Source organism: Muntiacus reevesi, chromosome 13, assembly GCF_963930625.1.
Source record: "Muntiacus reevesi chromosome 13, mMunRee1.1, whole genome shotgun sequence".
Lineage (NCBI taxonomy): Eukaryota > Metazoa > Chordata > Mammalia > Artiodactyla > Cervidae > Muntiacus > Muntiacus reevesi.
In genome coordinates this window covers 1,926,138-1,947,612 of record NC_089261.1, presented here as the reverse complement: position 1 = coordinate 1,947,612, position 21,475 = coordinate 1,926,138, and the positions used below count along the sequence as shown (strand labels likewise).

Here is a 21,475-nt window from a genome sequence, read left to right as displayed (position 1 = left end):
ACCATATTAAAAAGCAGAGACGTTACTTTGTCAACAAAGGTCCATCTAGTCAAGGCTGCGGTTTTTCCAGTGGTCATGTATGGATGTGAGAGTTGGACGGTGAAGAAAGCTGAGCGCCGAAAAATTGATGCTTTTGAACTGTGGTGTTGGGGAAGACTCTTGAGAGTCCCTTGAACTGCAAGGAGATCCAATCAGTCCATCCTAAAGCAGATCAGTCCTGGGTGTTCATTGGAAGGACTGATGCTGAAGCTGAAACTCCAATACTTTGGCTACCTGATGTGAAGAGTTGACTCATTGGAAAAGAGCCTGATGCTGGGAGGGATTGGGGGCAGGAGGAGAAGGGGACGACAGAGGATGAGATGGCTGGATAGCATCACTGACTCAATGGACATGTGCTTGAGTAGACTCCAGGAGTTGGTGATGGACAGAGAGTCCTGGCGTGCTGCGATTCATGGGGTCTCAAGGAGTTGGACACGACTGAGCGACTGAACTGAAATGAACTGATAATAACTCTTGGGAGCATGTGTTTCTCATTTTGGGAGAAGGGTGCTATCTCGGGGTCAAGGATGGGGCACCCAAACGGACACCGAGGTTTCTGTGCAGTGAGTGCCATGCCGGGCTCTGCCAGCAGATGGTGATGGAGGAACGGGCAAGGCCACCGCGGCCAGAAAGCGCTTTTCCCGCTTTCCTTACTTTTATTGAGCACAGGGGCCAATGACGGTGTGAGGATGGCCCCGGGTCCGCTCAGCAGCCCTGGCCGACGGTCTAGTACCCCTCTAGTGTACTAGACGACGGTCTAGTACCCCACCCTTTGGTAGGGTAGGTGGGGGTGAGAGCGGCCCCTGAGATGGTGAAACTGCGGGTTATGATTAGTCAAACCCATTCCACCTGCCCGCATTAATCAAGGGCCTTGATTAGATTTAATCGAGTCTTTTAAGACTCGCACGTCCTCCAAGCACGAAGCCAGAACCATAAAATACCCGCCGGGCTGTTCTCTAGGAAGCCGGACTCAGCGGCGTCTAGCTGGAGCTGGGCTCTTAGGACCGGATGGACCGCTGACCCGCCCACTGGGCGTGGCCGCGAGCCCGCTCCCTGGAAGCTCCGCCCCCAGCCGCGCTGTGAGCGCAGAGGCGGGGCCCGGGTCCCCCGCGCCGGCCGCGGCCCCGGGCCTGGTCCGTCCCTTCCCCGGGCTCCCCGCGCCCCACACCGCCTGCTGCTTGCTCTTCACGCCCTGAGCACGCAGCCCGGTGCCCGCGGGGAGGCAGCTTCCAGAGCGCTCTCTGGGCTCCCTGCCTGGTCGCCTTGTGGGTGAACCCGCGCTTTGCCGCGAACCTCAGCATCTCGGTGTTTGGCTCTGCTTCTTGAAGGGGAAACAAATCAAAACTGGTTTAGTAGCAACAGTAAAACCGTTACACGTAGCACTCACCCCTCCATCCCCCACAGATCACTGACCACCCAAGCTTTGCTTTGAATCCCTTCAATAAAGAATCTTGGAGAAAGCTTCTGTCTAGCCCAGGCCTCCGTTTTCCAGACCTCTGGAGGGCAGAGGGGGGAAGATTATAATTCAAACAGAAGTCCCGGGGCCAGGTAGAACCCAATCACCATTCACTAAAGGGAGAAATCCGCGCCTCCACAACAGATGAGGCTGATCGTCTGAGGTGGCCTCTATTGAAGGTTTCCTGAGGAAACTGCCTTCCGGGGACACAGCCCAGTGTTTTGCCTCTGGCCCCTCGAGACTCTGGGGCTCACCTCCTCTCTCCACTCCCGTCCTCTGGGCTCTGATGAGCTAGGGCCCGCACCTGCAGACCGCCAGCGGCCCAGGGAACAGCAGGAGGTTGGTGGGGACCCCAGGCCCGGCCACCCACATGGGGTTAGACCAGAGGGGAAGGACCAGCTGTGAGGTCACAGGCAGCTGCTCCGGGACGGCCTTGGGGGGGGGGGGGGGGGCGGGGGGCGGGGGGCGGGGTAGCAAACATGGGTGAGTCTCCAGCGCTCAGCCCCACCGGAGTCCTGGAGGCTGGGCGAACGTGTGGCCTGTGGTGTGGGAAACACCCCGCTCAGCACCCCCCAGACCACCTTCTGACTTGGTTTCCTGGTTATCGGACACTAAGAGGGGGTCCCCCAAAAGAAAGGGGCTACCTTTCCCCACCCCTTACCCCCCGAAGGTGGTACATCAGTCCATGGCACACACATCCAGATACCTGTGACCCAGCAAACCTCTGCGTGAGAGGCTGTGTGGTTTCCACCTGGGCTGAGGTGACTGAACCCCCTTGTCGCCTCTGAGAAGTCATAGGTGGGGGCTCCTGCCTCCCACTGAACTGTCCCCCCCGACCCCGCGGTGGCGGGCAGAGCTGATCTGAGACCACTGCACCCGCTGTAAACTCCTGCCCTTGCTTCCCTCCTGCCACAAGAGTGGCCAGGACGACCCCTTCTCCAGCCTCTGCAGCCGTGACGGTGGCCGGCCCCCGCCACAGGAGGGCCAGGGGAGAGAGGGGGCGGGTGAGGGGACCGCCCTGGGACAGACAGGAGGTGGGAGAGGGTCCCCATCTCCCACCTGACTCTGGGCTCCCTCACACCGGGTCTGATCTGCGATGTCTAGTTCTTTGCTGCATCTCGTGGTATTTGCTGAAACTTTTCTAAAGTGTAATAAAGCACCACGTAACATTCTAGCTGAATGAACTATGGGAGTAAGGGTAGAAAATCAAAGGAATATTTCAAAACGCTAACAGTGTGATAGTCACCTGTGCCCGCAGTCTGCCAGGCAGGTGTGCATTCTTTAGTCCCCCAATCCCCACGGGGCTGGGCAGTGACATCACAGCGTCCGGGTCACAGCCGAGGTCGCTGAAGCAACAGGCTGTGATGTCAGGAGTGGACTCAGGACAGAGCCCGGCACTGACCAGACCAGGAGGGGGGCAGGTGTGCCCGATAGTGGACCTCTCGTCGACCTAGACGGGATGCTCCACACTCGGAAAATAACTCACAGAGATGGGCTGGTGGGAGGGATAGGCATGACCTTTTGGGGTTAACCGAGCCAATACATACTAAGATGGAAATAAATCATGCCTCACTCTAAACAGTAATGTTAATAATAGGAGAACTTCTTATGTAAAAAGAATTATAGAAAGAATCAGAAAACAAAATCCAATAATTTGCTGTTTATAAGTTACAGATATATAGCAAAAATATATACACAAATTTTAAAAATAAAATGCCAAGCTAAATAAACTCTCATGCAAATGCAAATTAAAAGAAAAAAAAAAAGCAGAGATTTCCATTATGATGTTTGGAAAAGAGAAGTGGAAGCTAGAAGCATTACGAGAGGCAAAGAGGACATGCAAAGGCACAGGTTTGCAGTTCATCTCTGTTAAACAGACATCTGCTCCAAATGCGGTAATCACTTGATCACGTGTACCCTGTCTATCAAGATAACGGCATGACTAACAAAGCATAAACAGCACACATAAAACAGAAATAGAAACTAAGGCAAAATAGAAATACATTAAGAAAGAACACACAAAATCAGACTACGATTTGACCAGGTAAATGAGTGTTCTTAACTACTGTGGGGTCACAAGGCCCCTCAAGGGCTATCGACTTCCTCCCAGAATAGTCCATCTGTGCACATACCCACACGGCTTTGCTCGGTCCCTGGGCCCACAACCCCTGAACCCCGGCATGCTCACAGGCTGCCAGGCATCCTCAGACCCTGAAGGAAAGACAAGTTAGAGCAAGTGCGGACTGGAATAAAATAATATAAAGATTGATGTAACGAACTGAACTGATGGAGTAAAAACACATTTCTTGAGAGTACACAAATGCTGTATAAAAACTGATAATATATTCAGGCTCAGAGAATTTCTGTGGACACTTAGAAATACTGACACCACCACGTACAATAAGAAGTAACAGCAATGACTTAAGCAGTCATCACTGGGATTAGGATTAATTTAAAAAGTACTAATTTTTAAATTAGTATTAAAAATAATTAAAATCATAATAATTGAGTCAAAGGGAAATTCCTAAGAGCAAAAAAAAAAAAAAACAAAAACCAAACACATCAACATTATAGAGCAGAAAAAGCTATAAATACAAGAAAACAAACAGACCAAAGTACCCGCGTTTACTAGAAATATTAAAAGTTATTAACTACCTAAATAATTCATCTTAGAAATGTAAAGTATTAAGTAACAAGAAAGATAAAGAAAAGAGCAGAATACATGTACTTTGACAAAACAATTCGATTAGTAAACAGAACCAAGAACTGGAGCTTTACAACAGTCAACAACATCTGCTAAAAGAAAAAAATCTAAGACAATAAAACAAAATCAAACAACAAAACTCAAGGACAATTCAAATACCACCAGGATGGTCTCTTATAGCATCGCACTAAAAGCCTAAGTAAAAGGATTTAAAAACACATAAGAAACCAAGGAAAGAACGTGAACTCAAAAACTAGGTTCTGCTCACACTTCTGAAAAAGAAGTACTTGCCTGGTCTGACCATGGTTTTGTGTGAGTCTGTCAACCCTTCAGGAAAGGAGTCTTACCCACCGTGTTACATAAATTGTCAGAAAAGAAAGGAGACGGGGGTGGGGGAAGAAAGAAAGTGCACGCTTAGAAACGTGAGACGAGCATGAAATAGCTGAGGGCCAGTGGGAGGGAGTGGCGGGGGGTCAGGAGGCTTGCTGGGGTTGAAACGGGGAGGTTTACGTGCAGGAGACCCCGGAAGGGTGGTTTTAAGGAGAGTGGTGATGTGTGCAAAGTGATGCTTGGAAAAATATAAAACAATTTGGCTGGGAGCACAGCGCGTGGCGGAGACAGCAAAGGTTGGAAGTGGATGACTGCCCTGCCCAGTAAGGACAGTCCTGGCCAAGGCTGAGGCTGAATGGGGAGCCGGGGGCGGGGCAAGGAGGTAGATCTTGGGGGGGCCCTGTCCCCCTGCACAGAGCGGGGGTGTCGGCATTCTCTCTTGGCTCTCACGAGTGACCGGGCGATCCTCCAGTCGGGCTGCCATTCAGACGGGCGCACACAGGGGCCGGTTTACTGCCCCGCGGACAGCAGAGAGGGGCTGCACAGAGCCGGTCTCCCCAGACCAGCAGACCTGTCCTCTCAACGTCCCCAGCTGCCAAGCCCACTGATGGAGGAGCAGCTCTGGCTTTCCCATTTTTAATTCAGGACCATCCTAGCCACCGAGCTGAGCCCCATCTGCTGAAATAAGCAGCGTGACCCTTAAGGCTCGTGGGACTGCGGCCGCAGATGTGCAAAACTTCGAAAACAGCTCAGCCCACCTCCTCCGCGACTAGAGCTAGGGGAGCCTGCACCAGTACCACAGACCCCCGCCGACACCCGGAAGCCTGGGACAAACGCTTCCGGGGCAGCCAGACACGGCCCTGCCCGAGCCCATTCCAGGCCGAGGGCAGGGGACCGAACTGGGATGGCCATCTTCAAGCCCCGCTGGGCCTGGCTGCCTGGGAGCCGGCCCGCCTGCTACGGGTGGGAGGAGGGGGAGCTCTGGAAACACGGCACCCTCAGAGCCCCGCCCTGGGGACGCCCAGCTGAACTGGCCCGGGAGAGCGCCGTGCGGGGTGCCGTAACTCCGGGCAGCACACCCAGGGAGGCGGAGCGGCCCTGCCACCTCGGGAACCAGACAGGCCTGTGTCCCCCCTGGGGGGGGGGGCACCCTGGGTCTCCGACCTCAGCTGCCAGTTGACAAAGCTCACGAGTGCGCGGTCGCAGTCGGAATGGGAGCCCTGCACACCCGCCCCCACCCCAGGGGAATGTGGCATTCCCAACGTCCCCACCTCTCCCCGAGGGAAACGGAGCCTTGGGGCTTCCTCCAGGTCATCAAGGCAGGAGGGGCCAGAGCTGGAGCCTGAACCCTTCATCCCCGGAGGACAGAGCACAGGCTGCCCAGCCCGCAGAACAGAGGCCCTGCTGGGGCCCCAGCCTGGACCCCGGGTCTGGCGGAGGGCTACTCCTGGTGGCAGGGGCCTGTGCCTGGCTAAGCCAGGCAGGCATCATCGGCCTGGCCGCGCCTCCACCTCCACTGGAGGGCCTACAGCCAGGCCTGCCCTCAGCCAACCCAGGCAGAGGGCTGAGAGGCGCAGGGGCCTCGCCGTCACCCCAAGCCCAGGACGAGCCCTCCTGTGCCCCCTCCACCCCATCCCCGAGTGGCCCTGCAGTGGCCAAGGCGACCCTGGACTTTGGACTTGTCTTCCCTGGTCTGTTTGGACCGCGAGCCAGCTTCACTTCTGCAAGTGCCTGAGGTTAGAGCTCGCCGGATGTCTCCAGGGGACCTAACCCCACTTTCTCCCTCTGACGTTTATTCCTCTGCATTTTGTAAAAAGCGAATGGAGGGCAAAACCAAACCCCCGGGGTCACAGCAGAGGACGAGTTGGCCGGCGAGACCCAGCTCCGCCGCGGCGCCGAGATCCGGCCGTGCGGCCGGCCCAAGTCCGCCCGCTGGGCCGGGGGCGCCAGGGCCGGCATGCCCTCGCCCCGGGCGGGACCCTAGAGCTTGTCGGCCGCGTGGACCTTCTGGTGGCGGAGGAGGTGCGAGCTGCCCCGGAAGGCCTTGCCGCAGCGGTTGCACTCGTAGGGCCGCTCGCGCGTGTGCGTCTTGTAGTGCTCGATGAGCGCCGAGCGGTGGCGGAAGGCCTTCCCGCACTCGTTGCACACGTAGGGCTTGCGGCCCGTGTGGATGCGCTGGTGCTGGATGAGCGCCGAGCTGTGGCAGAAGGCCTTGCCGCACTGGCCGCACTCGTAGGGCTTCTCGCCCGTGTGGATGCGCTGGTGCTCGATGAGCGACGAGCTCTGGCTGAAGGCCTTGCCGCACTTCTGGCAGCGGTAGGGCTTCTCGCCCGTGTGCGTCTTGCGGTGCTCGATGAGGTTGGAGCTCTGGCTGAAGGCCTTGCCGCAGTCCTCGCAGGCGTACGGCTTCTTGCCCGTGTGGACGCGCTGGTGGCGCAGCAGGTGCGAGCGGTGGCAGAAGGCCTTCCCGCACAGCTCGCAGGCGTGCGGCCTCTGCAGCGAGTGGATCTTGCGGTGCTGGCTCAGGCCCGAGCTCTGGTTGAAGGCCTTGCCGCACTCCTGGCACGCGTAGGGCTTCTCCCCGGTGTGGATGCGCTCGTGCTTGCGGAGGCTGGAGCTGCGGCTGAAGTCCTTGCCGCACTCGCGGCAGGCGTAGGGCCGCCTCCCGCTGTGCGTCTTCCCGTGCTGCGCCAGGGCCGAGCTCTGGCGGAAGGCCCTGCCGCACTCGCGGCAGGCGTAGGGCTTCTCCCCGGTGTGGATGGCCTGGTGCCGGAGCAGGTGCGAGCTCTGGCTGAAGGCCCTGCCGCACTCGCCGCACTCGTAGGGCTTCTCCCCGGTGTGAATCACCAGGTGCCGGAGCAGGTGCGAGCTCTGACTGAAGGCCTTGCCGCACTCTCGACACGCATACGGCTTGGCGGGCTGCGCTGTCCCGGGCGGCCCCTCGGGCCCTGAGTCCCCCCTGCCCGCCGCCTCCCCAGCGGGCAGATCAGCGGCTTCCCTGCTGCCCGTGATCCGGCATGCAGTCGGGTCTGATTTCTGGAGGAAGGCGGGGCCGAACGGCTCATCGTCCTGGGCCCTGTCTCCTGGGGGGACGCTCTGAGGCAGAACGGGGCTCGAGCAGAGATCGAAGTCCCCCCGGAAATCATCCTGCTCCCCGCCTTGCTCCCTGAGAGGGATCTCTTTGTAGATGACGGCCATCTGCTCCAGAGCCCTCCCCTGAAGAAAAGGGGCCCCCAGGTCCTCCTCTGGGAACAGGTCTGTCTGCATGTCCAACCCATCTGCAAACACGAAAGCCTCACCCAGCTTGGCGGCCAGGGGGATCTCCACGGAGGGTCCAGTCATCCCAGTGGCTGGATCTGTCTGGGACACACACAACTGCTCTCGGCTTCTGAAAAGAAAACAAGAGACCCAGTCAAGTCAGCAGGTCAAGCACCGAGTAGGTGCCGGAGCCCAAAGGAGACAGAACCAAAGACACAACCTTGCCCTCGAAGATGGTCCTTGGTGAGTCAGACACTTACCAGAAACAAGGGCAAGGGAGGCAGAGAGACAGACAGACAACGCCGCACGCTGGTGTCCAGACTCTAAAGGTTCAGGGTGCCGGAAGGATGGGCGAGGACACGAGAGGGAGTCATTCTGGAAAAGGGGTAGGAGTCCGGTCCCTGGAGGACACGGGGGCTGGGGTCTTGCTGGGAGAGAGAGCACTCGTTTGCCTCCTGTGGGTGGGCTGCACCCCTCCAGCCCGGAGCCCCAGCCAGAACCCGGGGGTCAGATCTTCCCAACACCCGCCCCATCCATGTCCTGAGGCTTCACTGAAGGGGTCTCTGCCTCTCTCCAGGCTGACCCCAATGGATGCCCATCTCCAGCTTCCCCCTCCCTCCCACATCTGTTCTCTACATGGACACCAGGGTAAAACGCCTACACCCAGTCCTGATGGTGGCGTGCCCCTTCTCAGGAGCCTGCAGCAGCCCACACCCTCCACGCCCGGCCCTGTGGCCCCGTCCCCTGCTCCCACACACCCTTACGTGTCCAGCTCCACAGCTCGTATGAGCCGCTCTTTCCTCCGCCTGACTGGTCCCCCACCACAGGCCTCTCACGTGGCCACGTGCTCACTTTTCCAGACTCAGTCCAAACACGCCCTCTTCTCTGCACCCTCAGACCCTGACAGTCTCGGGCACATGACCCTAGTGACCACGGGCTCAGGACATGGGTCCACCACACACTGGGCACCCGCAGGGCAGGCGTCCTGGCAGGACCCTCCGCAGCGCTGCCTGTGAGCTCCCGGAGGGCAGGTCTGGGGTTCCTCTGAATTGGAAGCCCCAGCTCCCAGCACAACCGCTCCATCTCTCCATGCACACGGACAGTGAATAAATGAATGACTCAACAGAGGAAAGCCATTTGCTTTTGTGTCAGTACTGCTTGCCACACTTTTATTTTTTTGCCAAAAAACTTTATTCAAATAAGTCAATTAACTCTGAGCTATGTTTTTTCCAGTAGTCATGTACGGATGTGAGAGTTGGATCATAAAGAAGGCTGAGTGCCGAGGAATTGATGCTTTCAAACTGTGGTGTTGAAGACTCTTGAGAGTCCCTTTGACTGCAAGGAGATCAACCACTCAATCCTAAAAGAAATCAACCCTGAATATTCATTGCAAAGACTGATACTGAAGCTGAAGCTCCAATACTTTGGCCACCTAATTCAAAGAGATGACTCACTGGAAAAGACCCTGATGCTGGGAAAGACTGAGGTCAAAAGGAGAAGGGGATGACAGAGGATGAGATGGTTGGATGGCATCACCAACTCAGTGGACATGAGTTTGAGCAAGCTTCAGGAGATGGTGAAGGCAGAAGGCCTGGTGTGCTGCAGCCCGTGGGGTCGAAGAGTTGGACACAATCGACTGCCTGAATAACAATCTAGGAGATATAAATTAATACAACAAACAAAAGCAGAGAAGGGGGTGTTTTCATAGGGACAAGAGAAGGACACCCCCACTCAGCACCCCGACCCCACTGTGGAGCCCCAAGGGAGCCCCGCAGGACCCTACTCAGAAACTGCGCAAGCGCCAAGGAGACTCCTGAGGTACCAGGATGATGACAACCTGAGGTCATTGAGCCCCTGCGGTGTGCAAGGCACTGCTGGGCCTTCTACAAGCGTGTCTCATTTGCTCCTCAGGACTCCATAAAAGGTCTGCTTACCCTAACATGGAAGTTCAGAGAGGAATGGCCTCAAGACGACACAGGAAATGAATCAGGAGAGTCACGGCGGAACTCATTCCTAGTTGGAATCTTTTTAATGTTTATTGGAGCCTAGCTGATTTACAATGTTGTGTTTGGGATTTTTTATTTTATCTTTAATTGGAGGATAATTACAATATCGTCTTGCTTTCTGCCGTACATCAATATGCATCGGCCATAGGTACACATACGTCCCCTCCCTCTTGAACCTCCCTTCCACCCCTCTAGGCTGTCACAAAGCATAGGTTGATTTGTTTTGTTTTCAGTGAATTTTCAGCCAGGTGTGAAAAAAAGCACAGAACCACAGCATCCTCCAGACGTCTACGCTCACTCCCATTCCTCTTCAAGACCCCCATCTCCACTGCTCCCGCTCCTCAAACCTCACACCCCATTTCCACCCTGGCCCACCCCTTCCCCGTTAAGCTTAGACCTTCTCTACTTAGGCCTTCTCTAGCGGGTCCACCTATGGGTGTCACTCCAACCAGCTCTCTGACCAGCCTCACGTTCCTCACCTTCCTGCCCTACTGCAACCTGCTACGAACTACCCGCCTCCCCTGCCAGCTCCTCCTAAGATGCTGAACGTCGCCAAGGAAAATCATGCGACCTGTGGCTGGCACGGACACAGACTTCAAGTTTCCATTTTCGGCTGGCGCTTCAGCTCCAGCATCCAGTGACCGCCTTGCAGCCGGCCAAGCCCTCTCTTCTGGGTCTTCACTTCCCGCGCCACCCCCCCCCAATTCTGGCAGATGCCCCAAGACCTCTTTTTCAAAAAACCCTCTGTTTCAGAGGCTGCAAATGGGCAGCCTGGAGACCCTGTCACAGACGCGTTGTGCCTGGCTCTCAAAGTCACGCTTTTCCTTATTTGTTTGACTCAGTTGACACAGTATTTACAACTCTGTAGGTTTTCTCGCGAAGAGCTGGAAGATGTGATAAACCAGCCTTCGCTTACTCACAGGGGCGCTGGATAACCGACCTCCCCACTCCCAAGCCCCCTTTCATTCCCTTGGTTTCTGAAAGCTCCTCTCCCCGCTAATTTTCCCGCCCCGCTGACCCCTCCTCCTCAGGATCTGGGGAGTTGTGACCTCCACCCACCTGCTAAGTCCTGGTTTTTCCATTCCCCCTAGGTGCCAGCTCCCTGCTAAAGTCTCCGCCGTGTTGAAAAAGTTGGCGACCCTTTTATCCGTGCCCAGCAATGTTTTCACCGATGCTCTGAGGCCGAAATACCCAAGGTCTGGTACCCCGTGCTTCCCACCTCTCTCGGGCCTTCCCGGCTCCTCCGGCCTCTGTCACTCCGTCCTCCGGGGCTCCCGGGGCCCGTCCTCCGGGCTGGAGGCTCGAGAGTGGCCGCGGCCCCGCACCTGCTCCCAGCGCCGGGGGCCGCCCACACCTGTGCCCCCAGAGGGACAGGTGGCCGCTCTCCCGGGCCGGGGCGGGGCCGCTCTCCCCGGCGGGGCGGGGCCGCACCTCAGCGCCTCCAGCCCCGCGCCCGTGGCCTCGCTCGGCGGCGGCTGCTGACGCGAGCCCGAGGCCCCGCCCCGAGCTCCCGGGCTCCGCCCCCGCCCGCGGCACTTCCGGGGCCGCTCTAGGCCGCGCGGAGGCCCGCGTCTCACTGGTCCCTCCGCCCGCACGCCGGGCCCCTGAACGCAGGACTCGGGGTCAGGGAGGCCAGTCCCGTGGGCGCGCGTCCCGGCCGGCTGGGAGGACGTCGACCAGGCACCTGTCCTGCGGGTGGGGCCGGCCGGAGGCCGGGGGGGGCGCTGGGGTCCCCGGGAGAAGGCAGGCGTGCCCATCACCCCTGTTGGGATTTTCCACCCGCCCCCTTCGTGGGGAGCCCGGGAGCCGCCTGCCCACCTCATCCCCTCAAAGACCGATGAGAGCCCAGGAGATGGCTGGGCGCCTGGGCGGGACCCTCTCGTGCATCTGAGGGGTGGTTCCTCTGTTCAGGTGCCGCCTCTTAGAGGAACCAGGAGAGAAGAGAGCTGTGTTCCTCAACTCCCCACCCCCGCTCCCACAGCTAAATTCTGCTTCTGGTGGCAAGACTGCCCCTCCACCCCAGGAGGGCTGCTGCCCATGCCGCCCCTGCCCTCTGCCCACCTGCCTTCAGCACCCTCAGGTGCCCCTGAGTGCCCACACCCCATGCACACACTCACACCTGCCTCTTTGCCCTACCCAGGAGCAGGCAGAAGCTCCTGAAGACCTAGTCCTGTCACCCCCGTTGAGTGTTGGACCCCAACCAGTCATGCAGAGCCAGGATTAGCAAAGGCTGGTTCCTTTTTCTCTCACTCAGCTCCTCCTGTCACAGGAAGGCAAGAGCCACCAGTCTGAGCCCCTGGGGGCTGGTGGGGAGGCTGGGCCCCACGCCAAGGTTCTCAGGTGTTTCCTCTTCTGCAGTAATCCCCAGGATCATCCCTACCCCCACACCCCCGGACGCAGGGATCTCAGGACCCTCAGAGCAGTTATTGTTGACATGGTGAATATTATTAACCCATTTCACAGAGGAGGAAAATTGAGGCTCAGAGAGAGGGTCCCAAGGTCAGGAGCAGAAGTGGGAGGCAGACGGAAAACACTCATCCCACACCCCTAGAATAAGTCGCCCACAAAGCAGTAATAATCGGCATCATCTTCGGGCTGCACGGGGCTGATGGTCAGGATGCAGGTGTTGTGGGCTGCATCCGCAGCTGCGGAGAAGCGGTCCGGGATGCCAGGGGCCCGGTGTTGGTCCTCCTCTGAGCGGTAGTAGAGGAGCAGGCGGGGGGCACTGCCTGCTCGCTGCTGATACCAGGACACGCCGAGGTCCCCGATGATGGCGTAATGGGGGCTGATTGTGCAGGACAGTTGGGCCACTTGGCCTGGGAAGACCTGCAGTGCTTCTCGCTTGGTCAGGGCTGGCTGGAAGGCTGAGAGACACACACTCAGGTCTGGCCTGGGCCCCTTCCTTCCGGCCCCTGCCCCACAAAGCCTGGGTCAGACTCCCCAGGAGAATCTGCTCCCAAAAGCTCACAGTTCGTACTGTGGAATCAGCACTGGGTGGGCCACAGAGCGGGCAACCCTTAAGCCCTGTCTTCCCAAGGAGCCACGTGCAGCTAAGGGTCCAGAATTCAGAGGGTGGGCTGGTTGCCTCTGGGTCCTCCGGCTACCCACCCTCACCATTGCCCTGCAGACCCCCATCACTTAGGTCACACTGGCTTGTCCGAAACCCGGCTACAGGCTGATCACCCCGAAGAAGCCTCCTGGGCCGTTACTATATCCATCAGCTCGGTCTCCAGCCACTGACTGCTGGAGACCTTCTCAGGGGTAGCTTGTCCCTGACGCCCTGCGGGGCGGCGACTAGGCCACACCAGCTTCCCCTCTGAAAAACTGAATAGGTGACCGGTCTCTGAGACCCGCCACCGCCCCTCCCAGAGTCAGAGTCCAGAGGGACCCTAGCCATCTGGTCACTCACCAGTGGGGAAACTGAGGCCAGGTCTCCCCCTCACAGCCCCTTCGGAAACCATCCCCCTTGCCCACTGCGATTTACTTCCCTGCAGGGGTCTTCTAGAGCCCCGTGCTGCCTTCCACACACACCCCCCAGGTGAGCCAGGCCTGGGGAGAGCTCACCTGCCAGGAGGGCCCCCAGCAGGAGGGCCAGAGGCGGGCAGGCCATGGCCGGAGGCAGGGAGGCAGGCGGGAGTCCGCTGTTGTGCAGGCGGTGCTCCAGGTGCTTCAGGACCTCCACGCGAGGGAGGCCGCTGGACCCCGACACGGCATGCAAATCGTCAGCCCCCTGACGGGGGGAGGGCGGTGCCATCTCCCCAAACGTCAGCGAGCAGGCCCGTGGGGCCTCCTGAGAGCAGGAGCCGGAAATCCACAGGTGCAGTCAGAGCAGGTGGCTGCTTTCCACCGAGGCCTCATGCGTACAGTCACATGCACAGACCTCACACGTGTGGCTCGAGGGTCACAAACACACACACACATCCCTGCAGCCTGTACCCAGACCAAGTTTTATAAAATCTCCGTTGCCCCAGAAGGCTCCCTCAAGTGCCTCCCTGACCTGAACAGCCCTCCGCACCGTTACAAAGCTCCCACTGTGGCCCCCTCTCTATGGCACCTCTGTGACACTGCAGACAAAAGACCCCCCCCCACCCCCCGCCCAGCAGCTCGAAAGACAGAAACCCCTTGGCGAACAGAGGGGTGGTGGCTGGAGCCGAGGGCGCAGGCGGGCATCTGGCCGCAGCCGCTCCTGACCGTGCCGCAGGTCCCCTGGGGAGAAAGCGCTGGCCTGTGAGTCTGGGAACGCTGCCCGCAGGCCGCCTCTGTGTGCCTGCTGTGGTTGAAGCGCGTCCTCCCCCTAACCTGCCTGCGGCGGGGCTGAGGCCGGCGCTTCTCGTCCTTTGTCCAGGTGTGAACGCCAAAGGAAGCAGAGTGATGCTGGCGGGCTGCGCTGGGATCTGGGCCTCCTCTCTTCTCCTGCGCTGAGCTCTGCCCCCAGAAGGGCACAGACAGCCTGACCACCTGGCGGGCAGGCCCGCTGAGAAGGAGGTCTCCTGAGTCCAGAGGCCCGGCCACAGGCAGACGCTGAGGGGCCGTGACATGGTGCAGCACGCTGGAGAACGCTGGCAGCTTCTTACAAACGGAAACATACTCTCCCCGGACAGCCCGGCACCCCCCTCCCAGGATTTGCCCTCGAGAAAGAGAAATAAATGCCTGTTCACCCAGAGACCTGCAGGCGAGTGTCTGTACTGGCCTTCCTCATCATCACCCCACACAGGAAACGCCCCAAAGAGCAGGCGGTGAGCAGATCCACAGACCGGGGCCCCTCCAGGCAGGGGGACCCTCCTGGGATGAAAGGAAGGCCCCACCGACACGGTGACGACCCCTGTGGATCCCACACGCAGGGAGTGCAAGGCTCTGCCCCGTCGGCCGCCTCCCTCTGCGTGACAGCCTGGCTGGGAGTTTGGCGGGGGATGAGGGACATGTTCTGTATCCTGACTGTGGAGAACACGTCGAAGGGTGGCTGTGAACCGTATGCCAATCATACCTCAATAACAACAGGGGACAGAAGAGGAGGAGGCCGGGAGTGCACCTGGGAAGGGGGCCTGCAAGGTTGGGGATGCCCCCACCTCCAGGAACCTCCCCCACTCCCCGCCTGGGAGCTCTGCCTCTCCTTGTGGGCGGTGGAGGCGGGGGGCGTGGGCAGTGGTCTCTGGACACCCCTGGGCCCGAGGCTCCAACCCCTGCTAGAGCCCTGCACTGGGAATGTCCAGGCCGCCCGTTACCCAGATACTGGGGGGAAGGCATTTCCTGCTCAGACCTCTTGGCAGCTCCCACTGTCATGGAGACCAGCTTGGAAGCTGGCTGAGGGGGCGGGGGAGGGAACCTCAGTCTTCTCTGATCCAGCGAGCGGGAGAAGGAGAAGGCCTAGGACCCTGGATTAGCTGCAGAGACCCCCTGGGCTGAGCAAGGAGCTCCGCTTGAGCCCACCCACCATCACCCCCCCACCCGTGCATCTCCCCAGGGCCCACCCTGCAGTCTGGCTCCACCCCAGCTCCTTCCCCAGGTGGGAAGTTGGGGTCCGAGGGGTCTGTCCCCACCACGGCCATGTTTATCACGGTGATGTTCGGAGGTAAGTCACAGGGGGTCCCCTGTGCTGGCAGATGGGTGGGGTACGTTCCCTCTGCCTTGTGGAGGGGGGAGAACGAGGAGGCAGTGTGGGGAAGGGGGTGCCCATGGGATGAGTCTGGGGGGAGTCGCTTGAGGGAAACCCCCGCCCAGGCTGGGTCCTGGGCGAGGCAGGTGGGCTCCTCCGGGCCACACAGATGCTGTGGCGCCGCTGGGGGAGCGTGTGTTCCAACTGCCCCATCTCTTTGCTGGCCAGGGGTCCTGCAGCTCTCGGGGGTGGGGGCACCTGGCCTTCTGGTGGGGGGGGCTGGTGCGGGATGGGGGTGGGGGCTGCATGGTGGAGGCAAGAGTCGTTCAGACGTCTGGAGAGATGGAGTGGGGTACATTCCTGACCCCGTAGGCAGGAGGGAGGCAGAGCATCCCAGTCTGGGGGAAAGGGCGGGTACCATGCACCCACCTCCACTCCTCTCCTGCAGCTGGCTGCTGGGAGTTGGTGAACATCTGGTGCAGCCTCGGGACCCTCACCGCCCACCTGAGGCAGAGGTGCAAGGTGCCCCCTGATGGTGAGGGGGCAGCGAGGGGTGTTGGAGGGCCAGCTGAGGGCCCCCCCACCCTGGCAGGGGAAGTACTATCCCTGCCCTGCCTCCCTCTCCACCCTCTCAGCGACCATTGCCCTGCTGGCTGAGGACGGGCACCTGGTCAACCTCGTGGAGGGGCTGGAGGAGGGGCCTTCCCTGGCGCCCTCCATGACCAGTCCCCTGCTGCAGGAGCGGAGAACCTATGTTCTGGTGCAGATCATCAGTAAGTGGGGTCCAAGATTCGCGCCCCCCTGCAGTGACGTTCGAATATAAGAGGAGAGACAGCATCCACGGGGCACCCATGCCCTGCAGAGCCCCCAGCCTGGCCAGGACCCAGCCCTGTCCTTCCCATCCAGTGCCCTGTCCTGACCCCAGGCCGGGGGGTAAACACGTCCAGAGTTGGGGTGGGGGGCTGCGGACCACCAGCCAGCCAGTGATCAGACTCCCTCCCTCCACAGAGGGGGAGGGAGGGGACCCCACGCGCTATGAGTCCCTCCTGGAGAACCTGGATGGGTGGTGTCCAGAGATGGCTGGTGAGTGTCACAGGAGAGACTGGGGGTGGGGGGGCGCCTGCCCGCCCACGCACTCAAGCAGGGCATCCTGGGCCTCACAGAGGAGCTGCGCTGGCGGTCGGGCCTGCTCCCCCAGGGCGACGGCCAGAGGCGGCGCCTGGGCACTCAGCGTGGCCACCAGGAGCAAGGCCCTCCTTCACGGCCCCGAAGGGTGGGCTCCCTGCTGTCCTGGACCCAGGAGCCAGGGCCTGGAGCCAGGTAAGGAGGAGACAGACCCCAGGGGGGCTGCTCACACCCAGAAATGGGACCCCCTTCCCAGGGGACAGACGGATGTGTGTGCTGAGAGGTGGACCGCAATGTCAGCCTCCCTCGGAGACACACTGTCCCCGAGGACAGGCCCCCATCAGCCCACTGGGGGCTTGGTGACCGGGGGACATGGGACAGGGCCTGGTACACAGTGGGTGCTCCGTGCAGAGACTGAACGAACTCAGCGGAGACAGCAGCTCCGAGTGCGCGACGGCATTTGAAGGGCCTGCTCCTCTGCCGGCAGGCCCCGTGACCTGGCACATCACAGCCAAGTGGCTGAGCTGGGCTGAGATCCGAGAGGGCTGGCCGTGACCTCTGCTCGTGTGGTCAGGTGCAAAGGCCCGAAGCATTCCTCCTGCTGAATCTGCGATTACGGGGAAATTGCATCAGCAAGAGGGGCAAGGTCAACAACAGAGCGTGAGGCCACCGTGGGGCCCCCAGGGACAAGAAGGGTGGAGGGGCGGGGGTCCCTGAGAGGAGGCGGCATGCTCCTCCGGGGTCTCCAGCCGGCCAGAGTCGGACGCCCTTGAGGCTTGAGGTCAGCAGTTAATGCCTCACCGACCGGTCAGCGCTGCCTATAGGATTACGCAGGATAACAAGGGCACCCTCCACACCCGGGACAGCAGCTAAAGGGGCGGCAGCCCACCCCGCAGCGGGACTTCCATCTCCCACCACCCTGCCCCCTGCAGACAGTCCAACGAGAGGGGACACAGCAGGCTCGGCTAAAATAAAGGCTTTTAATTGCACGTTTTCATCTCGGATCATCTGTGGCGTGAGGGACCCCCTCCTCACTCTGGGTCCCAGCTCGGTGGGTACAATCTGACGTCGTGGTCCGGCTGTTGGTGGGAGGGGGGTGAAGGTGGGTGCAGACCTGGCCACCCAATCTGCTCTGGTCTCTTAGGGCAGGGAGCTCAGACCTGTAGAGAGAGGTCAGGCCGAAGGTACAGGAGCACCTGGGAGGAGTGGGAACACCCAGGAGGAGCGGGAGCACCCAGGAGGAGCACCCAGGAGGCGCAGGAGCACCCGGGAGGAGGAGCACCCAGGAGGCATAGGAGCACCCAGGAGGAGCAGGAGCACTCGGGAGGAGTGGGAGCACCCGGGAGGCATAGGAGCACCCAGGAGGAGCGGGAGCACCCGGGAAGTGCAAGAGCACCCGGGAGGAGGAGCACCCAGGAGGAATGGGAGCATCTGGGAGGCATGGGAGCACCCAGGAGGAGCAGGAGCACCCAGGAGGAGCAGGAGCACCCGGGAGGAGGAGGACCCAGGAGGAGCGGGAGCACCTGGGAGGAGGAGCGAGAGCACCCAGGAAGTGCAGGAGTACCCGGGAGGCATAGGAGCACTCAGGAGGAGCAGGAGCACTCGGGAGGAGTGGGAGCACCCGGGAGGCATAGGAGCACCCAGGAGGAGCGGGAGCACCCGGGAAGTGCAAGAGCACCCGGGAGGAGGAGCACCCAGGAGGAATGGGAGCACCAGGGAGGCATGGGAGCACCCAGGAGGAGCGGGAGCACCCGGGAGGCATAGGAGCACCCAGGAGGAACAGGAGCACTCAGGAGGAGTGGGAGTACCCAGGAAGTGCAGGAGCACCAAGGAGGAGCAGGAGCACACAGGATGAGTGGGAGCACCCAGGAGGAGTGCGAGCACCCTAGAGACATAGGAACAGCCGGGAGGAGCAGGAGCACCTGGGAGAAGTGGGAGCACCCGGGAGGCATAGGAGCACCCGGGAAGAGCAGGAGCACCCAGGAGGAGCAGGAGCAGTGAACCGCCCCTCCCGCCCCGGCGCAGGTCAGGCAACGGGCGCTCACCGTGGTTGTACTTGCACTGCTTCAGGGCCTCGCTGAAGCCCTCACACAGGGTCAGGTCGCTCTGGGTGGTGGAGCAGTCCAGGAACTGCCTGATCTCATAGGCGCAGGGCCCTGTCTGCAGGGGCTGTGGGGCGGCACGCGCCGGGGCCTGGGGCACAGCACAGGAGGCAGCTGGGTCAGCTTGGGGTGGGCACCAGGGAGAGGACTCCGAAGCTGGGGGTGGCGGCTGCCCCTCCGCAGACCCCCGGCTCTGATGCCTCAGGGGTCCCTAGCGGGCAGTGTGCCCCAGGTCTCAGCGGCTCCATCCCTGAAACAGGGTGAGCCCACAGCCCTCTCGAAGCCCCTGCCGCTGCTGCGGTGGTGCGGGAACCAGAGCAGGTGGGGCGGGAGGTAGGACATGGGTCTAGAAAAGCCCAGGGCGCTGCTGCTTTGACCTCCAGGCCGACAGGTTCTAACACCTTCCTGGCTCAGCCACGCTGATTCTCGTGATCCCTGACCCCATCACTAAGCCCAAATGTGGCTCAGGACTGGTGGGGTGCCCAGTGGGGGACAGGTCAGCAGGCCCAAACTCACTGAGCACCAGTCACCCCTGGGCGCAGGAAGGGGCCTCCTGGGGGGTGGGGGGGGGAGCAGGCACTCAGGAGTTCCAACAGCCCTCCCGTCTACTAGGGTTGGGCAACTTTGGGCCGTCTGTGACCCCTAAGGGCCTCGGTTTCCCCATCTTTAAAGGGCTGGTTGGTGTCTGTCTACGGGGTTCTAGGGACCTTGGCCATACGGGATGGGTTGGGAGAGCCTGCCTGTGAGTGACCCGAGGCCAACAGCCGAGTGACCAGTAGGACCCTTCTTGGGGCGGCTCTGGACTGGCGCATAACCCCGCGCTGTGTCGGGCCTCATTTTCCTCTGAGCCCTTGCTCACCTGCTGGGCGGCAGGCTGGGCGGGCTCTGAGCTCCCCCCACTGAAGGCTCCGGTCAGGGCGCTGCCCACGACGTGGCCCACTGCCGAGCCCACGGCCACTCCGGCGGCGGTGGTCGCCATCTGCGCCATCAGGCCGGGCTGGCCCGACGGGGCGGGGGCCGGGGCCGCGGCCGAGGGCGGCGGGTGCGCAGGCGGGTGGGCGGCAGAGGGCGCGGCGGGGCGGCTGCGGGATGCGGGGAGAAGCGGGGTCATTCCCGGCCGGACCCCAGGCCGGGCAACCACCGTCCTGGACGCGCGGCGGCGCCCCCCCGCCCCGCCCCCGCCAAGATGGCGCGGCCGTCACCAAGGTCACGCTGTCGCGTCCTTGCCGGGCCGCCCTAGCCCGCGCCCGCGCCCGCTGCCCGGCGCCCGCGCCGGCTCCTACCTAGCTGGCCGCGAGGCCACGCTACGGCTCCCCCGGGGCATGGCGGCGGCGGCGGCGGCGGCGGGGCCGGACGAGCCGAGTCGGAGACGGCGACGGCGGCGCTGGCTGCGGCTCCGGGACTGAGGCGGCGGCGCCGGTCCCCGCCGGCGGGGCGGGGCCGGGGCGGGGCCGCGGGGACACGCCCCCTTCGGGAGGCCCGGGCCAGGTCACGCGGCACCCCCGCGGGTCCCCGGCTTCTCCCTCGGCAGCTCCGCGGGTCGGTGAGTCTGCGCCCTCCTGGCCGCCGGTCCGAGCTGTGTGCGCCCTGGGGAAACGGAGCCGCTGTGGCAGGGCGCGGAGGGCGCACGCAGGGGCCACGGGACGGTCCTTCAAAGGCCGCGTCGGAACGCGGCGAACCGAACCACGGGCGGTCTGGCGATCGGCCGAGCCCTGCTTCTGCCCCTCCCGTGGGGCCGGGCTCGCTGGCTCCTGAGTGGCCCCATGGTCGCGGGTGGACTGGGGCGGATACAGAGCACGCACCCCTGTCTGCCCCGAGCAAGCCTCGCAGGACTGCTCACAGAGCACCCACCAGGAGGCGTCCGGTACCCCCCCCGCACCTCGGTTCAGTTCAGTTCAGCTGCTCAGTCAGGTCCAACTCTTTGCGACCCCACGGACTGCAGCACCCCAGGCTTCCCTGTCCATCTCCAACTCCTGGAGTTTACTCAAACTCATATCCATTTAGGCAGTGTTGCCATCCAACCATCTCATCCTCTGTCGTCCCCTTCTTGTCCTGCCTTCAATCTTTCCCAGCATCAGGGTCCTTTCCAATGAGTCAGTTTTTCGCATCAGGTGGCCAGAGTATTGGAGTTTCAGCTTCAGCATCAGTCCTTCCAGTGAACACTCGGGACTGATTTCCTTTAGGATGGACTGGTTGGATGCAGTGCCAGACCCGGACCATGTTTACCCGACGTGTCCTTTCCAAAGGCCGTCCCCTGTGGGCCTAGGGGCATCGGTGCAAGTTTGAATTCTGTGGCCTCGAATTTTACCACTTGGTTCCAAGTCCAGGGCAGGGTAATTGAGATTCAGGACGCTTCCCAGCCGTTCAGGAATGGTAGGTTTTCACAGTTTTCATTTGTTCTGAATGAGTTCTGAGTGGTCATATCAGTTCCCTTGGCGGGGTGGGCTCCCGACTTTCCTATCCCCACATCACTGTTCCCTACCACCAAGGGAGGCCTCCTGGCACCGGGACTGCAGGGCGGATGAAGTCAAGAGCAGAAGCATGGGGTGGGGGGCTCAGGTGAGGAGAGGAGGCCCCTCTGTGAGGAGGGGACGTCAGGCAAGCAGGGAACAGGGGCACCAGCAGTGTCTGGCAGGCTGGGTGATGTCACGACTGCGTCCCGACCACACAGTCCTTTCAGCCAGCCCGGGAGGCAGGGTCCTCCCCTGAGCCCCATCTGGGCCTGGGCTTCAGTTTTCTCCTCTCTGCAATGGGGTGGCCGTTTGCCTTCAGGAGAGGGGAGTGTGTAAAGGTGGCTACTCTCTTCTCGCAGACATGCCAGGCCTGGGCCAGCCTCCACCAGTTTGCTCCTGCAGCCCCTGC

General features: G+C 61.1%; 4 protein-coding genes and 1 long non-coding RNA gene across 7 annotated transcripts; 2 read left to right on the top strand and 3 right to left on the bottom strand.

The window, feature by feature from the left end:
• Nucleotides 1-3,146: 3,146 nt before the first annotated feature.
• On the bottom strand, nucleotides 3,147-11,265 carry ZNF70 (zinc finger protein 70). 3 transcript variants are annotated; one of them, XM_065904656.1, is made up of 3 exons: nucleotides 11,013-11,265; nucleotides 8,048-8,162; nucleotides 3,147-7,917 (listed from the first exon to the last, which is right to left on the bottom strand). In XM_065904656.1, exon 3 carries the CDS (start codon nucleotides 7,869-7,871, stop codon nucleotides 6,510-6,512), a length of 1,362 nt encoding a protein of 453 aa, XP_065760728.1. In that variant the 5' UTR covers nucleotides 7,872-7,917; nucleotides 8,048-8,162; nucleotides 11,013-11,265; the 3' UTR covers nucleotides 3,147-6,509. The 3 variants fall into 3 exon arrangements, with proteins under 3 accessions (XP_065760728.1, XP_065760727.1, XP_065760726.1); XM_065904655.1 differs by lacking the exon at nucleotides 8,048-8,162; XM_065904654.1 differs by lacking the exons at nucleotides 8,048-8,162; nucleotides 11,013-11,265 and adding an exon at nucleotides 10,853-11,006.
• A 174-nt stretch (nucleotides 11,266-11,439) lies between these two features.
• On the top strand, nucleotides 11,440-14,363 carry LOC136145726 (uncharacterized). Its single transcript, XR_010658841.1, has 3 exons — nucleotides 11,440-11,488; nucleotides 11,934-12,022; nucleotides 14,139-14,363. It is a non-coding gene; the product is annotated as an uncharacterized lncRNA (long non-coding RNA).
• VPREB3 (V-set pre-B cell surrogate light chain 3) lies at nucleotides 12,341-13,466 on the bottom strand. The gene is made up of 2 exons (XM_065903815.1): nucleotides 13,358-13,466; nucleotides 12,341-12,657 (listed from the first exon to the last, which is right to left on the bottom strand). The coding sequence occupies exons 1-2, from the start codon at nucleotides 13,401-13,403 to the stop codon at nucleotides 12,341-12,343; spliced, it is 363 nt and encodes a 120-aa protein (XP_065759887.1). The 5' UTR covers nucleotides 13,404-13,466.
• Nucleotides 14,364-15,337: 974 nt separating the features above from the next.
• On the top strand, nucleotides 15,338-17,044 carry C13H22orf15 (chromosome 13 C22orf15 homolog). Its single transcript, XM_065904848.1, has 6 exons — nucleotides 15,338-15,362; nucleotides 15,835-15,921; nucleotides 16,022-16,159; nucleotides 16,395-16,469; nucleotides 16,550-16,706; nucleotides 16,999-17,044. Exons 1-6 carry the CDS (start codon nucleotides 15,338-15,340, stop codon nucleotides 17,042-17,044), a joined length of 528 nt encoding a protein of 175 aa, XP_065760920.1.
• Nucleotides 17,045-17,472: 428 nt separating this feature from the next.
• Nucleotides 17,473-20,058, bottom strand: CHCHD10 (coiled-coil-helix-coiled-coil-helix domain containing 10). The gene is made up of 4 exons (XM_065904773.1): nucleotides 19,897-20,058; nucleotides 19,473-19,695; nucleotides 18,557-18,704; nucleotides 17,473-17,671 (listed from the first exon to the last, which is right to left on the bottom strand). The coding sequence occupies exons 1-4, from the start codon at nucleotides 19,935-19,937 to the stop codon at nucleotides 17,652-17,654; spliced, it is 432 nt and encodes a 143-aa protein (XP_065760845.1). The 5' UTR covers nucleotides 19,938-20,058; the 3' UTR covers nucleotides 17,473-17,651.
• Nucleotides 20,059-21,475: the final 1,417 nt, after the last annotated feature.

Bases quoted from the DNA above. Each gene is read 5' to 3' on its own strand.
- ZNF70 (XM_065904654.1), bottom strand. From the start codon at position 10,875: ATGGAAAAACCAGGACTTAGCAG. The intron at 7,918-10,852 runs GTGGGTGGAGGT...TTTTCTTTTCAG, and splicing joins GAAAAACCAGGACTTAGCAG to AAGCCGAGAGCAGTTGTGTG.
- C13H22orf15 (XM_065904848.1), top strand. From the start codon at position 15,338: ATGTTTATCACGGTGATGTTCGGAG. The intron at 15,363-15,834 runs GTAAGTCACAGG...CCTCTCCTGCAG, and splicing joins TATCACGGTGATGTTCGGAG to CTGGCTGCTGGGAGTTGGTG. The intron at 15,922-16,021 runs GTGAGGGGGCAG...CCACCCTCTCAG, and splicing joins GTGCAAGGTGCCCCCTGATG to CGACCATTGCCCTGCTGGCT.
- VPREB3 (XM_065903815.1), bottom strand. From the start codon at position 13,403: ATGGCCTGCCCGCCTCTGGCCCTCCTGCTGGGGGCCCTCCTGGCAG. The intron at 12,658-13,357 runs GTGAGCTCTCCC...TGTGTCTCTCAG, and splicing joins GCTGGGGGCCCTCCTGGCAG to CCTTCCAGCCAGCCCTGACC.
- CHCHD10 (XM_065904773.1), bottom strand. From the start codon at position 19,937: ATGCCCCGGGGGAGCCGTAGCGTGGCCTCGCGGCCAGCTAG. The intron at 19,696-19,896 runs GTAGGAGCCGGC...CGCATCCCGCAG, and splicing joins GTGGCCTCGCGGCCAGCTAG to CCGCCCCGCCGCGCCCTCTG. The intron at 17,672-18,556 runs GTGAGCGCCCGT...CTCTCTCTACAG, and splicing joins GCAGTGCAAGTACAACCACG to GTCTGAGCTCCCTGCCCTAA.